Source organism: Fringilla coelebs (genome assembly GCF_963513975.1).
Source record: "Fringilla coelebs genome assembly, chromosome: 3".
Classification (NCBI taxonomy): domain Eukaryota; kingdom Metazoa; phylum Chordata; class Aves; order Passeriformes; family Fringillidae; genus Fringilla; species Fringilla coelebs.
In genome coordinates, this window is record NC_140030.1 from 107,069,797 (window position 1) to 107,092,879 (window position 23,083).

The 23,083-nt window shown below is 41.2% G+C and overlaps 1 protein-coding gene across 2 annotated transcripts in view; it reads left to right on the plus strand.

Annotated features, from left to right (window-relative positions):
• The first annotated feature begins 457 nt into the window (after positions 1-457).
• WDR26 (WD repeat domain 26) overlaps positions 458-23,083 on the plus strand; it is a 31,284-nt gene continuing 8,658 nt past the window's right edge. Inside the window, exons 1-12 of one of the 2 annotated variants that reach the window (XM_084203095.1) lie at positions 458-1,292; positions 2,821-2,920; positions 3,037-3,093; positions 9,555-9,691; positions 10,269-10,366; positions 11,173-11,329; positions 15,802-15,940; positions 19,400-19,540; positions 20,805-20,924; positions 21,677-21,822; positions 22,320-22,398; positions 22,762-22,891. In XM_084203095.1, the coding sequence (XP_084059221.1) occupies positions 940-1,292; positions 2,821-2,920; positions 3,037-3,093; positions 9,555-9,691; positions 10,269-10,366; positions 11,173-11,329; positions 15,802-15,940; positions 19,400-19,540; positions 20,805-20,924; positions 21,677-21,822; positions 22,320-22,398; positions 22,762-22,891 (1,657 nt within the window). In that variant the 5' untranslated portion in view covers positions 458-939. The remainder of the gene's footprint in view (positions 1,293-2,820; positions 2,921-3,036; positions 3,094-9,554; positions 9,692-10,268; positions 10,367-11,172; positions 11,330-15,801; positions 15,941-19,399; positions 19,541-20,804; positions 20,925-21,676; positions 21,823-22,319; positions 22,399-22,761; positions 22,892-23,083) is intronic. The other variant, XM_084203094.1, reaches the window with a different exon arrangement.

Here is a 23,083-nt window from a genome sequence, read left to right on the forward strand (position 1 = left end):
TCTTCCAAGCACCCAACCTAATTTCCCCCACTTTCGCACCCATTTCTCCCCGTCCAAACTGCATCAGGAAACCACCCTGAGGCCGAAAATTACCCGGTCACCTCCACGGTGCCATAGGGACGGCCGGTCCCACCGGGACACGTCGGGGCAGCCCACCGCACCTCATGCGGGCCCGCCCTCGCCCCTCTCTCAGGGCACACACACCGGGCACATGCCCGGCACCCCCGGCAGCCCCTCGGGCACGACGCCCGGGGCCCCCACAGGCGCCGCGGGACCCCGCGCGGGCGGGCGGCCACCCGGGCGGTGCCGTTGGGGCGTCCCCGTCCCCTCCGGGGGCCGCCCCGCCGCCGCCCCCCGGCAGCCGTGGGGCCGTGCCCACCGCGGCCCCGGGCGGCGGAAGTGTGTGTAGGGGGCAGTGCAGGAATTTCCTGTGACGTCCCGGCCCGGACTCCATTAGGTGCAGCTGGGCTGAGAGGAGACAAACCCGGCGGGCAGCGAGCGGAGCGGGCCGGGCGCCTGGGGCTGCCGGGCGGGGGCTCAGGGCAGCGGCGGCCGCCATCGCCAGAGGGAGCCCCGAGCGGGCGGCGGCGCTGCCTCCGGGACCCCCGGCGGGCGCAGGGCCCCGCTCCGCCTCCCCTCGCCCCCGCCGCCTCCCCCTCCTCGCCCCCCCGGCTTCCCACCACGGCCGCTCTCGGCGAGGAAACTCTGGCCTCCGCTTCCTCCTCCTCCGACTCGGACACCGGCGGAGCCTCCCCGCCCCCGCGGAAGAAAGCCCGGGCCTCCCCGGCGGCGGCGGAGGGAGCAGGAGAGCCCGGGGCTTCCGCGGGCAGAGCAGGCCTCACCTCGTCCCAGTCCCCCTCGGTGCCCGCCGGGCTCGCCCCCGCCGCCGCCCCGCTCAGAGGCAGCAGCAGCAGTAGCGGCGGCATCGCCAGCAGCGCCATGCAGGCCAACGGGGCGGGAGGGGGCCAGCAGCAGCAGCAGCCGCCGCCGCAGGGCCCGGAGCTGGGCTGCCTGGGCGCCCAGAACGGCGAGGCCTCGGCGGGCACGGCCGCCGGTGACCAGCTGGCCCACGCCAACGGGCTGCTGCCCTCGGCCAACAGCGGCGGCCCCGGCGGCGGCAGCCCCGGCGGGCTCGGCGTCAACAACGGGGTCCCCGCCGCCGGGGGGCCCGGCCCGGCCGCCGCCGAACTGGGGGGCGGCGGCAGCGCCCTGAAGAAGAAGAAGCGGCTCTCGCAGTCCGACGAGGACGTGATCCGGCTGATCGGGCAGCACCTCCACGGGCTGGGGCTCAAGTAAGTGGCCGCGGTGGGCGAGGGGCAGCGCGGCCGGGGCGGGGGACGGGCTCCTTCCTTCCTTCCTTCGTTTCCTGCGGCGTCCTGACCGGAGGGTCCCCCCGGGGCCGGGGCAGCCCCGCACACACGCCCCGCCGCCCTCCGCTCCGTCCGCGGGGAGGGTCCGGCGCGGGGTCCCCGTGGAGGATGGGCAGCCCGAAGCGGGGAGGAGGGGAGAGGAAGGGACCCCCGGCTCGGAGTGAGGGGAGGTTGGTGGCCGAAACTGCCCCGCCGCAGCCCGGTGGTCTCCGGTGAGGGGAGAGCAGCAGTGCCCGGCGGTGGGGCAGGCCCGCTCCCGGAAAAATGGAGCCGGAGCTGTGTTTTCCAAGCCCGTGCCGGTTGTCTAGCGAAGGGACAGGACAGGAGCTTCCCCTGCCGGGGATGGCAATATGGAAGTCGAGTTGCACACCGATAAGGGTAGATCAATACAAATGTGTTAGTGGGGGAGAAGTTATCTGGTAAACATAATGGAGCCCGCAGCTGGGCGTGGGGGGGCGGCTTTTCGCAGATGAGCTCCAAGATTTGGCTTGTCAGCTCGGAGGAAGCGACACAAAGTAAACTGCCACTTAAGCAAGCCGATTGGTTTCACTCTGGAAACCTTTGGCCCTCTAAATGGTGAAGGCCTCTGTAGATTTGTGCTGGACGCGTGTTTTTGCTAAAAATCTTACTTGTAAACAAGAAATGAGAATGTTGGCCCTTCCTTAAAATCAGAATAGAGAAAATAATTTCCCAGTGGAATAGGGGAAGTCTTAAGTGTTTAATCATAGCGCTTTGTGAGTAAAGCTAAAGCTAGCCAGTATGTCATCATTTTGGAAGGAGAGTAGAGAAGTCCTACGAAGTGCTTATGTAGCCACAAAAGAAGTCTTCAAAACACTGCAGAATGGGTCAGCTATAAAGAACATATTCCATAAAATAAATTGCCTCTGACACAAGAGGCGAGTTTACAGCAGCAGACAACTCGTGACTATTCATAGATGACACCACAGTAAATAAGCTATTTTTAGTATAAAAGGGGGAGGGCTACAGGTTCCCGAGTTTGTTTATTTTTTTTTAAGGAGCCAGTCTTCTAAGAAGTGATGAAGAAGAAAAAATTAGGCCTGTGCCAGATGTTGTAGCTCTCCTTGTTCTTTTAGGGGGGAGGTAGGGAGGGGGCAGGGGATGGCAGCCAGTAGCTAACAGCTTTCTAGACTATATCTTCCTTCATGAAGTTTATCTTCTGTGCAGGGCTGGCTGTTTGTGGTGGCTGGTAAGTCACATACTTTATGGTACTTGAGCAAAGGTTTCAAGCTCCTTGACAACTTGCTTTAGGTAGAGGTAGCTTTTTATGTATCTCAGGCAACTGAGATCACCTTCTTGAACAAGCATCTGAATCTGGTCATCATATTCTTGTTTAATTAAAGTTACTTTATGGTAAACTGTTATCGTAGCAGGCGGTGTATTTGTGAGGGTGAAACTGGTCGGGTTTTTTTACACTGTATCTCTCCTGCAGCCAGACTGTTGATCTCCTCATGCAAGAGTCAGGATGTCGTTTAGAACATCCTTCAGCTACCAAATTCCGCAATCATGTCATGGAAGGAGAATGGGATAAGGTAACGTAGGGCTTATAGGACTGTATTAACCACTGTTGAAATTTATAGTATCTATGAGAGAATTCAAAATTCATCCTCCTTATATACTTTTTTTTCTCTTATGCCGATTTCTGCAGGCTGAGAACGACCTGAATGAACTTAAGGCCTTAGTGCATTCTCCGCATGCAATTGTGGTAAGAGGCACACTTGAACTCTTTCAGAGCTGTGTAGTTGGACTAATTGTAGTGGTGTAATCTTTCACTATGGAGTTGGTTGTCCATAGTTCTTGTTTTCTCTTTTTTGTTTACTTTAAGCTGCTTGCATGCTATCTCAAACGTCATACTAATCGGAATTTTTTTTTATTCTGTTGTAGAATGTGAGATAGGCAGCCCAAAAGTATTGAGGCTAAGATTTGGCATACTGAATGTTAAAACTCTATTAAACGTACCTAACTGATAAAATATAAATCCTGTCACAGTCCTAAAATAGGTCAGTTTCTGTAGAAACTGTCTATGTTGAATACTAATTTCAACCTTGAAATACTTCTCACAATCTCTGTGTTTATAGGAATTAGGTTTTCTTGAGGGAAGAGAAGTTTAGCAATAAAATGCACTAATACTAATGTGGAGTTGGCATTGTAACAGCACGTTACAAGAATATAGAGGCTGCTATAGACCATGAACAATACTGTTGCTTTTCCAGATGGCTTTTAAAGAGCAAATGCATTTGTATTCCTGTTTGGGATTTTATTTAGAGCGTTTTCTCTTTGGGTGGCTTTTTTTTTTTTAAAAAGATAAACCTAGAAATAGAAGGTTGGTGGATCCTGTGACTTGACACTACAATATGTGTTGTTATGATTTCGGTTGCTTTGAGTAAAGTGTTTCTTGTTTTGATTTTTGGATCTCAAGATATAAATCATCACTTGGCTCTTCAAAGAGCTTGTTCTCTTGTCGTAAAACGTTTATTTTAATGAGATGAAGTTACAAAAGCTATGGTCACTTAGGAAGCAAACAGTATCAAGGCTTTTTGAAGTGTCTGTGACTGTAAACAATGAGGAATCAGCTGATGGCTGCTTAGTTCCACTTCTAGCTGATTCATTTGTTGTCAAGACAATTTCCTGTCTGGTGGGGGAGGGAGAGAAAGAGAGAACAGGAAATGAAGTAGGAAAAACAGATGTTTAACAAAACATCAGAGGGTACTTGACAGAAGTTTACATTTGGTTCTATTAATTTGGTCAAAGCTTAGCACCTCCTAATTAGACCGACCAGTAGTTCACTTTCTCTTTTGTCAAAGACCTGAAGGAGTTGAGAATATTGCATGCAGCTTTCAACAGTTTGTGCAGGCTGAAAGTATGGAACTGCTATAATGGAATATGAATGGTCGTTTGACACAAATTTTCTCATGTTTTTGACTTCTGAAGTTACAAAGTTTGTCTGTAGTATTAAAATGTTTTGCATATTAGTGAGTCAAGAGATCTGATTGAGTTATCAACATTGTACTCTTTAGAGACCTCAATTTGAGAAAAAAGAATGTTTTCCTTCTGTTGTTCCGAAGGTCTCCAAGAGCATTCTCTAATATTGATATCTTAAATGGTTCCATAAAGCTTGGTGCAGTAAAAATACTTGGTTTAGACTGAACTTTACCTGAACCAATCTTAACTGTTTTCTTTTTAAAGTTGATCTCTTTTATATTAACTTGATATAATTTGAAACAGGTAACAATTTTGAATATCTTACATGTGCAAGACAGCATTATTTGCAAGGATAAGTTGAGCTTGTGTGCGTGGAGTCTCCTCCTCCCTCCCTGTCCAGCTTTTGTGCACATGGTTGAGGTTCTGGGTGGGTATTAGTGCTGGGAAGGTAGAGAAAGTCATTACAGGTAAGGAGGGATACTTTATTTTCTGTAGGTATTCCCCACTGCAGTAGAGTCAGAGCTAATGCTAATGAAGGTGATAAATGTCCTGATCAGGAAAAGTCCAAACAAGGTTCTGCTGCAGGTAGCTCTTTAAAAATAGAAAATTGGATTTTGAGTTTCCTGACTTGTGAGTCACGCTATGTGACTAGATGTTTTAAAAATGTGTGCATACAAGAAGAATGGGTACCTAAAAATTTAGATGACACAGAGAGTATTTAACTAAGTAGGGTGTGTGTTCTGCGGTTTGTTTTTGGTTTGTGGTTTGGGTGGGTTTGTTTTTTTGGTTTTTTTTTCCTTACACTTAATATGACCTGGACAAAATAACCAGGATACATAGTTGGTCTTGAAATGTCTGGTCAGTGAAGGGAGATGCATATGTGTTCAAAAAATCCTACTTGTGTTTAATTTCCTGATTTCTCCAAAATGCTTTAAGTTCTACAGGTGAAAACACTAAATATGAAGGGGCTGATGTCAAAAGCTTTGATGCGGTGTGTTGATATGGGGGGGAGGAGGGTGTGGCAGCACACAGGACAGTTTGCTATTTCTATTTGTGTTAACACAGCTGAGTGCTGTACAGTATGTGATTAGTCATGTTTGCTTTTCCAGCATGTAAGATACAGCTGTCTTAAAAAATCTGTAGGAAAACTTTATAATTGAATCAAGTGTGATGTTTTTCCTTCAGTAACAGTTAGGAAACAACTTCAAGGCAGCCTGAAGTTTTGCTTACTTTGGGGCTACTCAAGTGTGTGATGGCATCTGTCTTGGGTACTTAACTGCACCTAGGAAGAAACTTTGGGATTATTCCTCTCATCTAGAAAATACCTTTAGATTGTCCTCTTTACTTATTCCAGAGGTATGCAGCCTGCAGCAGGCAATACAATCTAAAAAGTCAGTTAAATATTATCATTTGAGTAAAGTGCTCCACCTGCCTGCATGGTGTCCCTCTTGCTACCAGCATTAAGGGCAGTTCCCTACTGGAGTTAATTACTCCCTGTGTGGTAGGACTTGGTATGGTTGAAGCCTCATTAAACTCCTTGCTGAATTCTGTAGAGCACAATGTTTTCTGCCCTTTACATATCAGGGCATTGAAGTTTTGGATTGTTTTTAAATGCTTTCATCAGTGTTTTAAAAAACTATCACAGTAAAAGACTACAGGATAAAGAAAACTGAGGTCTTAGTTCTGCAGGCTGTAAGTAGATAGCTACTGTGTTGAGTTTGTTTTGAAACATCTGCTGATAATTTCACCATGTATTTTAGTTACCTATTTAATTTCAAAGAGCAGTTGTTTCAGCAATGTTTGCTTATTTTGGACTCCTAGTACATTAATAAAAATGGTGTGGAACTTGTTAAGATACACAGGTTGAAAATAACACCAAAATTTAGACATAAGCTTAGTTTGTTTTGCATTTTGTTCATTAAACTTCTGAAGATTGACTGCTGGTTACAGTTACTGATCAGAATGGCCCAATTTCTTGCCCGTGGCAGTATGTTTGTCCTGTTCCTTTCACAGCTTTGTTTGCTGAGGTTTTTACCTTTGGGTATGTAGTGATGGTGAATTATGGTACCTGCCAGACTTCCTAGAATTTAGAATTCTGGAAGGGGCTTTCCTACTAGCAGTTAGGACAAGGAAGGAGTACAGTGCTAAACATTCATGTTAGTAATTCAAGGCTGTAGTTTGAAGAAAGAAAAATGCTAATAGTGCCTACACTGAAACAAACAAACAAAACCCTGTAAATCTGTTAACTCTTAGTTTTGCCCCAGGGTAATCTGAGTTCAATTTACACTTAAATAATAGCTTGTAGAAACAACAAAGTAATGCACTTTATCCTCATCCTTTCTGTAGAGGTGAGAGACAGGATGAGGTATAATAACAAAAAAAACCAGCCAGACTGCAGTGGTGACACTTGGATTGGACTTTTCCAGGGGTCCATCATGGTGAGGAATCTTGGCTATAAGCTAAGCAGTGGTGGTGTCTGAATTTTAAAGTGTTCAGCAGTCATGAGTGTAATGAAGTTGAATTTCCTTTGCAAACACTGAGATGATAGCAAATCCCAGGCACTTGTGTTACTTTGGTATGGTTTTCATTATGTTCATTTTGATTTCCCTTCTTTGTAAGGCAGATAAAAAGCATGGAGAAAGAATAAGCTACTTAATCAGCAGGGTTTGTGCTTTTGCTTTATTGTTGTCAATATTTTAAACAGTTCTCATTCCTTCTAGAAGAGTTTGTTTGGGCTCTAAAAGAGATGATGTAGAAATGGTCTTGGATTTTGTAGAAGGTGGTGTTGCAAGAAGTACTATTAGGAGGGTGTAAAGGAGTTGAGAGAGATTTATTTGCCAGCAAAGTCACTAATTGCACAAAAATAAGGAGACAGTGAGTGTCCCAATGTTAAAAAATGACCTGTAATGTAATATTACTGGAGTGTGACTCTTGCCTTAAGGAAATTCATGCCATTGTTTGAGTATGCTGTAGGGCAAGTTTTGGAGCAGTTATCAAAATAGCTTAGTAATTCAATTTAATTTCCCCATCAAGACTTTAGTCCCTGCCCTCTGCTGTCGATAAGTTACTGTTCCAAGTTGCTTATCTCTTATTCTGATTCTCCATTATGGGAACACTAGACTGCTGCATGAAATGTATAATACTTTGTTTTTCTGGGGGCCTTTATATGCCTAATATGCCTAAGTCACACATGGCACTGATGGCCTCTTTTTTTTTTTTTTTAAGCCATACTTTCTAGCCTAGAACTGAAATTACACCTCTTTGGCAACAGCATTCTGAGTGGTAGTGTTCCTGTAATGCTTCCATGGAATTGCTGGGACTGATGTTATAAAATCTATATTATAGGGTTTTTCTGCTCTTTTTACTTTTTCCTCTAACAAAATGAAAATAATGTTCCAAGTCCTGAAAGTAAGGAGGGCGAAAAGGTAGGTTATCACATTTAATGGAAACATGATATAAATTAAATATTATACACAGTGGACGGAGAAGGAAGATAGGGAGGGATTACAGTTTTTATTACAAATAAATATCTGCCTGTTTTTGATCTGGTGGTGATCATCAGTGTGAGGTGACCAAAAGCAATGAAATATAGTGTGTGTCTGCTACCTGGGCATTTCCATGTATCCTGGAGAGCATGTGCACAGCTGGTGGAGGAAGTTCTTATCCCTCCTGCTGCTGGTATATAAGCAAACAGTGTGGGGTCTGCTGGCCTGCTGCATGGAGCCAGCCACTGGGCTTGTAAATAATTGGGTTATCTTTCATTTGGTTTTTCACATGTCAGAACATCGAAAAAAGTTGTCTCACCTGGAAGAACTGTACAGTAATGGTCTAATAATTCCAAATTCAAATAAACTAAAGAGCTGGATTGGGAGTGCAATACAGGTTTGCCTGTCAGATACAGGACAGCAGAGCACTGCAGACAAGTTTGAACATAAATCATCTTTACTGTGTCATGTTTTATGCTTCACAAAGCTGTGTGGTAAGTTAATAGCACTGTATGTGGAAACGTCATTCTTTTGAAGAACTGAGTGTCTCTGGAAATGAAAATGCTTTATGTTTTAACTTTGAATTTAACATCTAGTGAGCCTTAAACTTTCATGTGAGCTTTAATAGGACAGGAACATCTTAGACTTCCCGATTATCCCTTTACTTAAGGAGGCTGGCAGTGTGTTTGAAACTAAGTAAACATTGACCAAATATGAGCATGAAAATAGTGAGGTGCCTGAGGCCTGATGAAAGCAAAGGAAAGTGGTGATTGAACTGATGTTGTATTCATTAGGAAAACAAATGCAGTTTATTACACTTTATCTCCAGTCTATGTCTTACTAGTTTGTCTAAGCATTAACATTTTCCTCATTTTCCTTTTCAACCTGGTGGGTTTTGTGGACTAAACCTGTCATTTCTGGTAGCAGTAAAGAATGTGTACAAACACAAGATACTTGATTTCATCCAGAAACAACCAAACTGTGTTTGTACTAAATTACTGTTAAAAATTTTAATATAGTAACTTAATGCCTAATTTTAAATTTTTTTACCCACAGATATTTGTTAGAATAGTAGGCTTGATTTTTTTTTTTTTTTAAGAAAATAACCAAAAACTGTAGAAGTGAAAGGAACACTATGCTATAACAGCAACAAGAGTGTTGAAGTGACTCCTAAATATAGGAAACTGTTTTTTTTCTGTAATCCTGAAAACAACACCCAAGGAAAACAAGTAAACATGGAACTACAAAAAAACCCCAAAACCTCAGGCAGTGTCAGTTTGTTACTCTTATGTTCTGCAGCTATGCAAACAATTTATGTCAACACCTCTGTAAGCAGTGTGAGAACTTGATGAGTTGCCCTGTTGTGTTCTGTGCTGTCATGCAGTCTTAAATATGTGAATAGCTGATTTGGGGCCCTTTTCTTGATAGAATTTTTCACTGGAAAACCTGAGTAATGCAGGGCTTGAAGGATGATGACTAAAGAGAGAGCAGGTGAAAATGGGAACAATTGCAGGGGAGATCTGAGGAATGAGATAGGAACTACTTGGAGCCCCATCAGGCAGGGAAGAAATTCATGGATAGCTTAATTGCTGCAATGTTGTTGAAAAGCCAACAAAAGAAATTGAGTAATGAAACATTACTTAGAGCTGTCTTTCTGAAGGGCATAGTAGAATGGTTTCTACTGTTCTGTTTAGGCTCAAACGTTTTCTGAAACTTCAGTCAACCTTTTTCCCCTGACTGCTGCTTTCTGTCATGTCAGAGGATGAAGTTTTTGCTGCTGCAGCAGAAGTACCTGGAATACCTGGAGGATGGCAAGGTCCTGGAGGCACTTCAGGTTCTACGCTGTGAACTGACGCCTCTGAAATATAATACAGAACGCATTCATGTCCTCAGTGGGTAAGTGTTTGCACTTTGAGAACTCTTGCAGAGATGGTTTTTAAGGAATTCTGTAGCTTTTGATAGCTGATATTGTGAAGACTCAAGCTGTATTAAAGCTACTGTCCTGGTGGATAATAAGCTGTACTGAGATGTGAGAAAATGCTGAGTAAAGAATGCTGTTCAGTAGACAGTATTTTGTTTCAAATGCTTAGAAACTACCTGATGATGATTTACTTTAATACTACTAGAACCCAAATTAATACATATGTATGGTTTTCTGATCTTGAGAATTATTAGCCAGTTACCTTAAAATTTAATTGAATATAATCTGGTTTGTTCTTAGATGAAAATAAGACATTTCTACCATCCTGAAATTGTTTGTGTTGTGTTTTGTTTTTGTATGGGCAGTTTGCAGACATTTGTTCAGAAGACGTGTTTGTGTGAAATAGTTCCCTGCCTTTTTCCCTGCTGGTCTCAAGCTTAACTTATCTGTTCCCAGTTCATTAAAAATGTTATTATCTGTATCATGCATAAAAGTGAAAAGAATGATTCCAAAAAGTCTTGGTCTGTTGGTGTATGTGCCCTTTTGAAACAGGTACCTGATGTGTAGCCATGCAGAAGACTTGCGTGCAAAAGCAGAGTGGGAAGGGAAAGGAACAGCTTCCAGATCTAAACTTTTGGACAAACTCCAGAGTAAGATGTTCTAGTGTTTAGAATTTCTTCTCATCTCTGTTAAACTCAGTATAACTTACACATCTCAGGGAATTGACTGTGTTTGCTGGTTGGTTTTTTTTTTTGTATATCATGGTTCATGGGGATACCTTTAGGAGCCTTTACCCTTTGGTCTTCTGTACTTTAGCTTTTGCTGTCTCTGATAAACTGTTTGTAATAAGAACTGTTACTTCTTAGCTTTGCTGCATGCAGTAGTGATATAACTTGGTGGTTAAATGTGTGGTTTAGAGAGGTGTTGTGTGTATTATAAATGCCTGCCACAGTGAGTGGTGGAAACTAAGTGTGGCCTGTAACCTGTAGTGATACTGGTTGATAGTGGTCTCATACTTTGCTCTGAATTATGGTTTCTCCTTTCTCTTGTGGCTGTTGTAATACTCTGGACCAAAGTTGTAAAACCCATGGTATTCTTTATTTTCATAGTGCTGATAGAGAATTCCTTAAAGGAACCCAGCTGATGGTGTTGTTATGCAACACTGTAGATTTTGTAAAATACTGAGTTTTGAGTTTGCTTGTGTAAATGGTGCTTGTTGGCCAGGACAATGCACTCTAGAACAACAAATACCTTGCATACAGCTCTGCTTCCCAGAAGTTCATGCTTCTAATTCCAGGTGTATAGCTGTACATTCAAATTCAACAAGCTGCTTGCTATTATTTACTGAGGTCTCTTCCAAAACCACTCAAATCAAAGTATGCTCTTACTCGTAACTTGCTTTTGAGAAGTCTTTTTTACTTCATTTGTTTATTTTTTCTCCCTAACTCCTCTGAAGCCTACCTGCCCCCATCAGTGATGCTTCCTCCGAGGCGTTTACAGAACCTGCTGCGCCAGGCTGTGGAACTCCAACGGGACCGGTGCCTATATCACAACACCAAACTAGACAGCAACCTAGATTCTGTCTCGCTGCTAATAGATCACGTTTGTAGTAGGTAAGAAACCTTCCTGACTCCTGAGATGGACAAGTCTTTTCTTGGTCTCTTGAAATAATCTGATTGTCAGAAACGTGAGAACTGTTCTGAGCTGGTTTAACAGGATTTTACTGGGAAAAAGCAGTTCTCACTGAATGAGGAGTAAAGGTGTGTAGAGGAGGTTTTGGTAGCTGGATGTGGGGTAATGGGATCAGAAAGTTTAAAATTTTAATCAGATTGATGTAAAAAGAAGATACTGCTATGCTAATCCATAGCCATTTGTTTCCAGTCTATTTATTCATCGACACAGGATTGCTGTGTCTTCACACAGAGAAATTCAGTGGTGTGTTGCTTACCCAGACTCTGTCTTAAAGGTTACTGGAATGTAGGAAACTTTCTGAAGCGTACTTCTATGAACTTAACTTTCAGCTGTAACTTTAAGAGTGGACACAAGTGCTTTTAGACACAAAGGTTAAGCCGGAGGAGAAATGTACAGTAGTTTTTTCTGAGTTACATAATATATAACATGAATAATAAAAAGAGCTATTTTCTCAGAGTTGTAAGGTAGTAAGAATTGAGTGTCTCTTATACCATTGGCTCTTTAGACTGTCTGGATAACTTTTTGGTGACAAAATGGAGGCTGCTTCTGAACCTTCAAAATGCAATACTCTTAATAGACATGAAACAGGAAGATGTTTGTTTTTAACAAATGGCTGACTTGAGCAGTTTTTCCTCATCCAGCAAAACTTGGCTAAGGACCTAAAACTCAGTGTAGCTTTTATGGAAAACTGCTGTGCTGTGCATGGTGGATTAAGGGAATAAGGGCTGTATGGGATATCCTTATATATTTGTCCATGTAACAGGCTAACACTTGGGCATTCAGGGGAATTGTTTTCAGTTAAGGTTAGTTCATCTGAGGAAGTTAATTAAGAACTGATCAACTTGCTTATAGAAATGTTCTGAACTCAGATGCTTTGACTTGGGTTACTTGGAGTCAGTTTTTAACGATGCAGACTTCCATAGTACTTTGCTGTAGCCATCTTAAGGTTTGAAAATTACTGTCTTTGGCACTTAATATATTTAAGTAGTCTTTTAGCCTACAATTTTGCTGCATTGCATTGTTTCAGCAGTTGTATATGTGTGTGCAGACGTTTGAATGTTGCCCATTTTGAGAGCTATTGGAAATGATCATGTACTGGTATTGTGGCTTCTCTCCTTCAGAAGTGAATCTTAAAATCAGACTACTGAGAAGAGATTTAACCTTTAAGCAAGTCCTTGAGTAGTATTGGCTGTTGTGCAACAGGTTTGATATTGCTAATCAAATCCCAAGGAGCATTCCAGATCACTGTGAAGAGCTTGATTCACTGAAGCCAGGCTACAGAGAGCCAGATAGAAAAGATACTATATGCAACAAATCTGAGTTTGAATTTCCCCCATCTGAATCTATTTGCTGACATAAAAGTTTGGCCATAGTTTGGGGTTTTTGGGTTTTTTTCCCTAAAGTAGTACTTCCTAAATTTGCATATTTGCTGTGTATATACATAGATACTCATGGCTGCTGTAATAACAAGAACCCCAACCAAAAAAGTACCGAAAAATCCACTTAAAAGAAAGGTTTCCATTCTGTCCTCATCCTATCGTAGCTGCCTGTTGCAGGGGTCTGGCTGCAGTTTGTGGTGTGCTGTACTGCTGGCATGCTTGGGCATGAGATGAGTTAGACAGCAGAAGCCAAATTTTGATGATAGTGACAGAAGTAACAGTAGCCTAAAAGCTGAGGCAGTTCAAGTCCTGTGCTACTTAATTGATGCAACACTGATAACTTTTTAGTTGGAACTAATCCCTTTTGGACTTATGGCAGTTTTTTGGCTAAGCATGCTTGAATTGCACTAACAGGCAAAATGATTTTCAACTATGAAACTCACTTGATAAGAGTGGGAGATATGAGTGAGGCACTATGAGAGTGAAGGATTTCATGTTATTGTGCCATAGATTTTGATAGTACAGAATTGATATTCTTGGGGATGATGGTTTTTTGTTTTGAGAACCTTCAGCCTAGTTGTGTTGGGGTTTTTTTGTTCATTTGCTTTTTTTGTTTGTTGAGGAATAAATCTTTCATTGTATGTACAGGGAATAAAAAGGTAGCTATTTAGTGTTTTATTCTATAATTTTGAACTTGTGTAAATACAACAACAGTAAACTTTATTAGATGCTTAATCTCAGTAAGTGAATGACATAATTCAGGTGTTTTGTGCTGAACAGAATAGTTTGTAATGAAACACTTCAAAAAAGATGAAGAAAAACCTTTGAGCTTCAGTAATATCTAATTGCCAAAACCAGAAGCTGTTAAGACAACTGGTTCTGGTTTCTTGTTTCAAGACTGCTGCTATTTGCTTCCACAGCCAGGTTATTTAATGTGGCTTTGCTATCTGTGAAGTCAAACTTGCTGAGTTGTGTTTCACTAGTTAAGTGAAGAGGACTTTTTGTGGGAGCACTTTGATCCAACTGGGTTGTGAGCAGCATAATTCAGTATTGGGATGTGTCTGCAGCAGCCTAATAGCTGTGTGTCACCCCTTTTAGGAACTGAAGGTAAAAGTGGTGTGCTCCAGCATTATCCTGCTTGCTTTTCATGTCTACAAAACCTTGGCTGCTTTTCTTAAGCTTTAAGATGGAAGAGCTGTTCCATAGAGTATTATTTTGAAATGAAATGAGGTGAAAAGACTTTCCTGGGACACAGCATGCCCCTTGTACTTTGTGTGAATTATGGATGCAGCCTCACCTCCTAGGGCAAGTTGCTGCTCAGAGCAAAAACATTAATTTATAACAATATGGGTAAATAATAATGAAAGCACTGCTCCTATAGGTGCACATCTCTCTGTAAGGGCTTGCCTGCTTCCCTCTAGACTTGAAGGGAAAAAAAGTCTTCTTTCATGGGTGGAGCTTTTTTTACCTTGGGTTCAGTGTTCTTCCAGGGGCAGCCAGGTAGTTCCTGGTCAGGTGAAAGCAGGAGCAGAACACACTCTGTAAGCAAGTAAGTACAGACATATCCAAGGAAGCCAAATATATATATATATAAAATGTACATTTTATCTTTCTCTACCATAAGACTGGAAATGAGGCTGTATGGTTGTTCAGTGCTGCTTGATAGCCTTGAAGCACAGACTAGGAAGCCTCTTCTAATAAAAAAAAATGCACTGAGAGGGTACAGACACTATGTGAAGCAAAACTTTTTCTAGCTTCAGGGAAGAAGTAGTTTTATAGGTGTCTGTCAGCCTGGCTGCTACCAAACTGTATTTATAAACATTAATGTTTAGGAAGGAAGTTTTCTGCTTAAATTAATTGGGGGGGTTGTTTGACTTTTGGTGGGTGGATTGTGATATCTGTTTGTTGATTTTTGATTGGTTTTTTGAGCCAGTTTATCTGCAGTGATAAATACAACTGCACATAGAAGGGCACCATCATTCCCTTAGTGTCACTATGTCCCATCAGAGTTGTGTTGCCCATTTGCACTGGGTGCTGTAAAAACTCAGCCTAAGACTAAACCACTTCAGCATCTCTGCAGTTGAAAATGTTTGTGGTTAGAGATTATCTTTTAGTGCATCTGAACAATGAACTTGTACCTCTTGCAGAATTATTTCAAAATAAAAGGCATCTGCTGTAAAAGTCTACATTTATTTTATCTTAGCTCTGAAATTCTTATTTGAGAGCTTGTAGGCAAGATTTAAATCAAATAGAACTTGTCTCCAGTTCTCACCTAACTTAATAATTTGACTGTTAGCTTTTTTTTGTGTGTAACTAGAATATTAAATATTGGCTCTAGAGGAATGTTTGAATCTTCTTCAGTAGTTCATCATGCCATATTTTGTTTGATAAACTCAGCATTTTACAAAATATTTAGATTCTGTGAGGGAGAACCGTTCAAGCTGAAAGCTCAATGGTAGTTGCTAGTTATGTGGTACTCTGCAAAGGTGAAAAATGACAAAACAAAGGCAAAGAAACCATCTAGTTTATTGCAAGGTCACATTCAGGAAAAGGAAGTTCTATGTAAGAATCATTTCTTAGCAAGATGTAGCTAATTGAGTTAGATACCTACAAAAACCTCATGAGTAAAAAACATTGCACCTATGGTTCAAAGAGACCTATACTATAGTATTTTCTATAGAGTAGAAAATGATATTGTAATGAACTGTTAGACTCCTGATGAGGTCAGTTTAATTCCAAGTTACATGAAAGAATAGCAAATTATGTAGGTGAAATAAGAACAGTTCTATGTTCTTATGGTTAATTATGATGACTTAATGGTGTGAGCTTGTTGCCAGGTTAGACACTTCATTCTGTACTTACTGGAAGCAGCTGTTCATACAGGGGGTTTCTAAGTTGTCTGGCCTTGCATTTAAATAAGGTTTTTGTTTGAGTGGTTTTTTTTTAATAGCTTGACTTAAAAAAATCTTACTGCTTTCTTATGAATGTGTGACTGCATCCCTTTGTTTTCCCAGGAAACAGTTCCCATGCTATACCCAGCAGATCCTAACGGAGCACTGTAACGAAGTGTGGTTCTGTAAATTCTCCAACGACGGCACTAAATTAGCAACAGGATCTAAGGACACAACTGTTATTATATGGCAGGTTGATCCAGTAAGTGTGAAAATGGAATGAACTTGTCTTGCCCTTTCCTTTCAGCTTTCTCCTGCTAGGATGGTGTGATTTTTGTAGGACAGGCTGACATGTACTGTAGCCCTGTTACATCCCGTTCCCTGGGATGTAAGTCTTGTAAATCTCATTGCAGTAGGATATTTCGTACATCTTTCCTACACATATCTATTGGTATATAAATAAAGAGGTTGATTGGTGAATCTAAGCCTGTTTTGACTTGTAGAAGTGATTATGAAAGTATGTCCATATATTTCATAATAATTGAAGACTGGGAATAAACTTGAACATACACACACAGCATTTGAAGTTGCTAGTGCTTGTGAAACTCTATCAGAAATAAGATCCTTAAGGTTTTTTAACCACACTGCTGCAGGCTGGTATGTGAGGTGGAAAATGAAAGGTTTCTGCAATTCCATACTGGTATTTGGTGGGGTTTGAATCTGAGTTTCTTTTCTTTCACTTCAGGTTAGGAAGCCATATAATCTGAGTCCTTTTTCCTGTTAAAATCATGGGAGGACTTGAAAACCCTGTTGCATGTGCATAAATATTATGTAGCCCCAGAACTAACAGTAGGCACCCTGGCTTTTTCAGGCGTAAGACTACTGTGGTTTGTGTCTGACTGGGGCCAGTGTGCTCTGGGCCAAGAGTTGCATAGCAGCAAAGCTGACTCCTGTTATTTATTTGGAAATTATCTGTGTTTTGTTTGCTGGTTTTGTTTTTGTTTTGTAATTTTTTTTTAATAGAGTAATTTAGGTGAATTAAGGCTCAAACATTTTTTGCTGTTAACTTGTCAGTTGACTTTAGATGCACATCTTGCTTTTATATTGATGGGCTTTAATACCAAACATCTTGATTAGTACATCTTAAAGTGAATTGTTAGCTAATAGCTGCTTAGTAAAACCACATAAATGTTCTGTGAGTGTTTAGACTAAGCTTTTGACCAAGGGTTGCCAAAGAATAAAAATCTCTAAAAAATAGTTAGTGGGAAAGTGGTTTTGTAGAGTTTTATTGGTTTGTCTCCTTTTTTGAGTGCTTTAAAAAAAATTGCAATGCTTTCAAGCAGGTGGATACTTAAATAGCATTTTAGGCCACATCAAGTGGTTCACTTTCCTATTTGCCAGAACATGCTTTTCATATTTCCTGTAGCAGTTGACGAGGTCTTTTGACCCATAAATTTAATCTGATTTTAAGGCTTTATGTATACAGAATTATTCTGTTTGCATAAACTACATGGAAACAAACATCCAGTAAAGTCTGGGCAAGTGGTGGGAGAGCCCTGTTTTAAATGAACAGTGTTTGATTTTTCCACACACACTTCACATGGGTGAGAATCCTTCATTTCTCCCTTTCTTTCTTCATTGCCCCTCTTGAAGTTTAAGGACACTGCTCCAATGTGTTTTCTTACTTTCCTACCTTGAATTTCTTACTCTTTTCTAAGACCCAGCCACGTCTAGACTGTCTTAACCTATGCTTCTGTTGTCGTTTCCATGTGCTAATTTCAAAGTTCTAAGGAAGGCTCAGCAGCATTAAATAGTGTCTTGAGTTGACTAGATTTGTGTGGGATGCATTATTTGACTGTCAGGAAGTGTGGCAGAATGTCTGTGGAGCATAAAGGATGAGCACACTGTGCATCACCTTGTCTAACATGCATCTTCTTTGTTAAGAGTTCTCCTTTAACAGCCTCGTTAAAAAAAATCCCTTCTGCATTTTCTGAAAACTGTTGACAGGTTTTTGGTGTTTCAGCCAAGGAGCTGAGCTACTGCAGACTTGAGTTGATGCCTGAATAGTTGCTTGTCATACACAACAAAAATTTGGAAAGCTGTATGTAAGGGATGGAAGTGCTGAGATTTTTTTTGGTGGTGGGTGGGAAGCAGGTTGACTACATTTGGGGATGTTTGCCTGAAATACCACTGACTGCTGTTTTAGAGCATGGTATAGCAGCTTTATGGTATTTGGGGAGAAGTATGAGAGCAGTATGGAAGATAGTAACAGGCCCAGAGTGCTATCATTAGAAGAGGAATATCTTAGGTATCTTATTCCTCATGAGTTTCAAATATGCTGAAGTGACAGCATATTTGATTTTAATCCTGTTATAAAAAGAAAAAAGCATCTGTTCCAGACAAGCTCCAGGATATGAGATGTCTGACATGACTCAGTTTCCTTGGAAATCACTTTAGCTATAGACACAGCAGTGTCTAATACAGTCCATGAATAATGATTAGAATGGAAAAGGGGTCTTGAGGAGCTCCATTCATTTGCCCCTCTTTCTCTGCACTCTGAAGATTATTCTTAGCTCACTTTCTTTTGAGGAATTTACTTTTTCTAGCCAGCAGAACCCCCAGTGCTGCAGGCTGGCTGAAAGTCACCAAATGCCTCACAGCTGATCCCAGGAAACAATCCTGTGTGTCAGTCTTCCTCTGGTCTTTCTCTTCAGAATCAAGAAGTGCTCTGTTGATTAATACTGGAAAAAAAAAGAGAGAAGGGACAATTAGAGAAATCAAGCTAGATTTTCAAATTAGTCATGCTTTTTGAAAAAAACAAAAAATGGAGATATAAGCATCTGCCATGCATAGAAAAAAATGGGGGAGGGTGGGTAGAGGAAGGACAATTTGATTGCCCATTCCAAGAGGCTTCAAAATAATTATTGTCAGCATTTTAACAAGCTCTGTTCTACTTGTGTATATGCTGTTACCAAGAATCAGTCCTAATACTGTACTGAAGCATGTTTCTGTATTTAGGAAGCCAGTGTGTGGTTGTTTCACAGTATCTAGCTGTACTATTTATTTTTACAAGCTTCTTGAAAAGTCAAGTTCCTCTGACTGAGGCAGCAGTAAAGCAGTTGTAATATAGAGATGATACAAGGGGCTGCATGTGCCAAGTATGCTTCATTCACTAAATCTGGCAGAAAACAGCTTGCTGTAGGCAATGCTTCTGAAATAAGAACACCTCTCAAGGAAGATTTTAAAAATATCTTGCTGTAAATCTCCTTCCTTGAGCAGCACACACAAGATACATGCAAGTTTATAAAAATATTGGTGCTTCAAGGTTTTCCCGTGTCAGCAGCTGTGAAGGTTTTGGTTCTCTGTTTAACCAGAACAGGTTTCCAATATGTCGTTACTTTTAAGAAAGTAACTTAATTCTGTAAAATGCAGATGATAGTGCTTTCATATTCCAGTAGATGTAGAAAAACTTGATGCTACAGAAATCTTCTTTACTAAGGCAATGTAATGTAATGTAAAACTTTGTACTCAGTGATATTTCTTGAGTTTTATGTTCAGAATCACAGAATACTGGAACAAAAATTCTTGTTTTGAAGGTTGGAGTTAGGAGCTTTCATTTTATAGCCCTGTAAACCTCTCATGCTGTAGATGGATGCTGTGGAAGTGTGAAATGTGGTGGGAGTTCATTTGCAGTGTCTCAAGAACACCTCTCTTGTTCCAGGACACTCACCAGCTAAAACTCCTTAAGACGTTAGAAGGTCACGCGTACGGGGTCTCCTACATTGCTTGGAGTCCAGATGACAATTACCTTGTTGCCTGTGGCCCAGATGATTGTTCTGAGCTTTGGCTCTGGAATGTACAAGTAAGTGGTGGCTAAGAGTGAAAAAGAAAACTTTGTGGTCAGCCTGCTGCTTTTGTTTCAATATCTAAATTCCTTCCTGAAAGAAGGAATCGCTGCAGGCTTCTGCCAGGGTGGGAGTGTAAAGAAGCGATGCTGATCTCGCTGACTTCCTTTCAATTTGAAAAAATAATTATGGCAGCTTGCAAATGCTCTTTGCACTTTGGACAGAACTGAAATTGGAGTTCAAGTCTAAGTGTCTGGGATTGTGCAGCAATTCTTGTGTGGGTGGTTACTATCATTTCTGAGAAGGGATGGCATAAATGCATAGGATGTCAGAGAGCTCCTGAAGAGAAGGACAGCAAATGAATCAAGAGAAGCAGAGGGCAGAAGTATTGAAGGGAAGTATTGCTCATTGATGATTTTAACAAGTAGGGAAAGTAAAAAATGCAAACTGTTCTGCTTCATGTAACCCTCCCAGTGATGTCAGTGAAAGAGGCTTCAATTTATGATTTCAGAACTTCATTTTTCCACCAGGCACTTGGGCATTTTGCCATTCCCTCCATGAATTTGAAAATCACTTTCTGCTGTTGAATTTTATGGGCACTTGAGTTGATATAAAAGCTTCCCTTGCCTCAATTGAGAGCTGTGTGGACTTCCTTGTGCTGCCTTGGACTCTGAACCAATGTAGTTTCCTAAAACAAAAACGTTGCCTTTCTTCACCCTTGGAACACTTTTCTTCTGTTGAAGTGACTAAATTGGCTCAGTGAGGAGCACTGCTGACAATGCCACTCATTGGTGCTCTGTCTTGTGAAACGGTGGCTTTATAGGCATGAAAGCTAAATTTTGGCATGGAGAGCTTCAGCTCAAGGAGGAAAACATTCTAACTACTGTGATATTCCTAATTCTTACTAAAATATATTTTGTCACCTCTTTTCTTCTAGTCTCTCCCTGCCTCCTTTCTTTCAGTGTTTTGGGGTTTTTTAGTTTGATACTGCTTGTCACTCTCTTGGCATTTCATTCCACTCAAAATCTTTTAGTTGTTCGACACACCAACTATTCCATCTCTCTTGATTTGAGAGACAAAAGAAATTGTCCCAGATAAAGTCCACTGGATATGTTAAAGTAGTTCTGCCTTTTCATTGCATTATTCATAAATATTTGTTGCTTTTTAATAAACCTGTTGAAATATATGCACCTCCAAACTATTCATGTCAGATAAAATTACCAGTGCCTTTTTGGGAAAGGGTTCTGGTGTAAGGCCCTGCTGGCTTTGTTTATTTTCCAGACTGGGGAGCTGAGGACAAAGATGAGCCAGTCTCATGAAGACAGTTTAACAAGTGTGGCCTGGAATCCTGATGGCAAGCGTTTTGTAACGGGAGGGCAGCGTGGACAGTTCTACCAGTGTGTAAGTTCTCTGCATCTGTCCCTTTGAAAGCAAAGCAAGGAATTAAAAGCTTGGTTGGTGCTTTTTTTTGGGGGGGGGTTGTATATGTGTACACTAAAGCTTCTGATCCTTTGCAATTCAAAGAAGCAATACATTAATGCAGATATTTCAGCAGCCCTTCTCTATGGAGCAGTTTGAAGCGTTTGAGCATCTTTGACCTGCCTCAAGGAGGATTTGTGTTCTGGAATTTTTTTTCTTAGCTGCTTCAGAAAAAAACACTAATCAAAAGCAGTACCTTTGTCCACAAGTTTTTTTTATTCCACAGAATTTTGACTACATCTTTCTTAGTTTTTGCATGCTGTCTTTGCTTAAGTGAAAACAAATGTGAAACCCTCATTACTTCACTAGTGCTGGTTTGGGGTGGTGGTCCACACTTTCACCATTCTTGATTATTTTTTCAACTGGTTCCCAGAATAATAATAATAATAATGTATGAAGACCTCACTGTGAAGGTCAGCTCAGTGATGGGGTGCAGGTGGCATGAGAAAGTAAGTGACTGAAGGGATTCTCTGCTCTCCAGGGTGGATTCCTACAAAAGCCCTTGGTTAAGACAACCAACTCCTAATTCATTAGGTCCTACCTTGTAAAGGGTAAGGTTTCTTTCTGTAGCAGTTGTCTGAATAGAAAGGGAAAAACATTTTTATTTGTGTCACAGCTCCTCAAAAACCTGAGACTAATGGTTGAATGTTTGTTGTTTTTTTCCTTCTGCTCAGGATTTAGATGGTAATCTCCTTGACTCCTGGGAAGGGGTGAGAGTACAATGCCTTTGGTGCTTGAGTGATGGGAAAACTGTTCTAGCATCGGACACACACCAGCGAATTCGGGGTTATAACTTCGAGGATCTCACAGACAGGAACATGTAACTGCCTCTTTGTTTGCTTCTGAATTCCTGCTTCTTAGTGGCAGAGGAAAATTGAGGAAGGGTGTGGGGGGCAGGATAGGAAACAAGTTGTTAAATGTTCACAATATTAAAAGATGGGACAAGAATTAGTGAGCAGGTTTCAGCAAGCAGCGTTAGATCAAGTATTAGAAACAAGTTCCTGAACACGAGTAGGTTTCTGGTGGATGTTTTGGCATTTCTGTTGTAACAAGGACTTTTCCTCTCAATTCCTGACATATTTTAGTAGATTCTGCCTTGAATTTAGGAGTTGAGGTCTGAAGTCCCTTTTGCTCTTGGTGTTTGGCCTACCTATAAATAAGTATTGCAGACCTGGCTTATGCTGGTTTATAGAATCATATATTATTTCAGATTTGGAACTGTTTTTCTCTGATCATACTGCAAAGACAGGACATGCCTGTTGTCTTGGTGTTGCATCTTTATCTGCTTATCTTGACTCTCACATGTTATCATTTCAGAGTACAAGAGGATCACCCTATTATGTCGTTTACTATTTCAAAAAATGGCCGTTTAGCTTTGTTAAATGTAGCAACTCAGGTGAGTTGGGGATGTTGAAAGAAAATGGAAATAAATCTGCTTGCAAATACTACCTGGTTTTAAACATTTAGATGTGAGTTGGAATGTTTGATATTAACTAGTTGTATATTGTGTAATATGAAGGCCTTAATGATCATAAATACAGCGTGGAATTAATTCTCTGACAAGAAGTGGAAGTGGACCTACAGTGAAAGTTTAGTTTAGTAATGTGATACATCTTGACTCTTTTCACCCACTAACAGTATCAAAGTTGGCTCCAAAGTCATGCACTTCCATGTCTAATTTTTTTCATTGTTCAGAAGAATGTTATTTTATCATTAAGTATTATTAATAATGGCATTCTTTAAATTTCTTTATTTCCAGGGAGTTCACTTATGGGACTTACAAGACAGAGTTTTAGTGAGAAAGTATCAAGGTGTTACACAAGGATTTTACACAATTCACTCGTGTTTTGGAGGTCATAATGAAGATTTCATTGCGAGTGGCAGTGAAGGTAACACCATTCTCCTTTGTGCAGAAAACTGGAACACTGTATCCTTCCTATACCTTCATCTTATAGATGACAGTTGCTAACAACAACATTATAAAAGCAAACCAAGTGGCTCATGAAATAAATTTGAGGCTTGCTGAGATTGTGGCATACTTCAAGAAGTAATTGTGGGCTGGCAGACAGAATCTTCTGCGA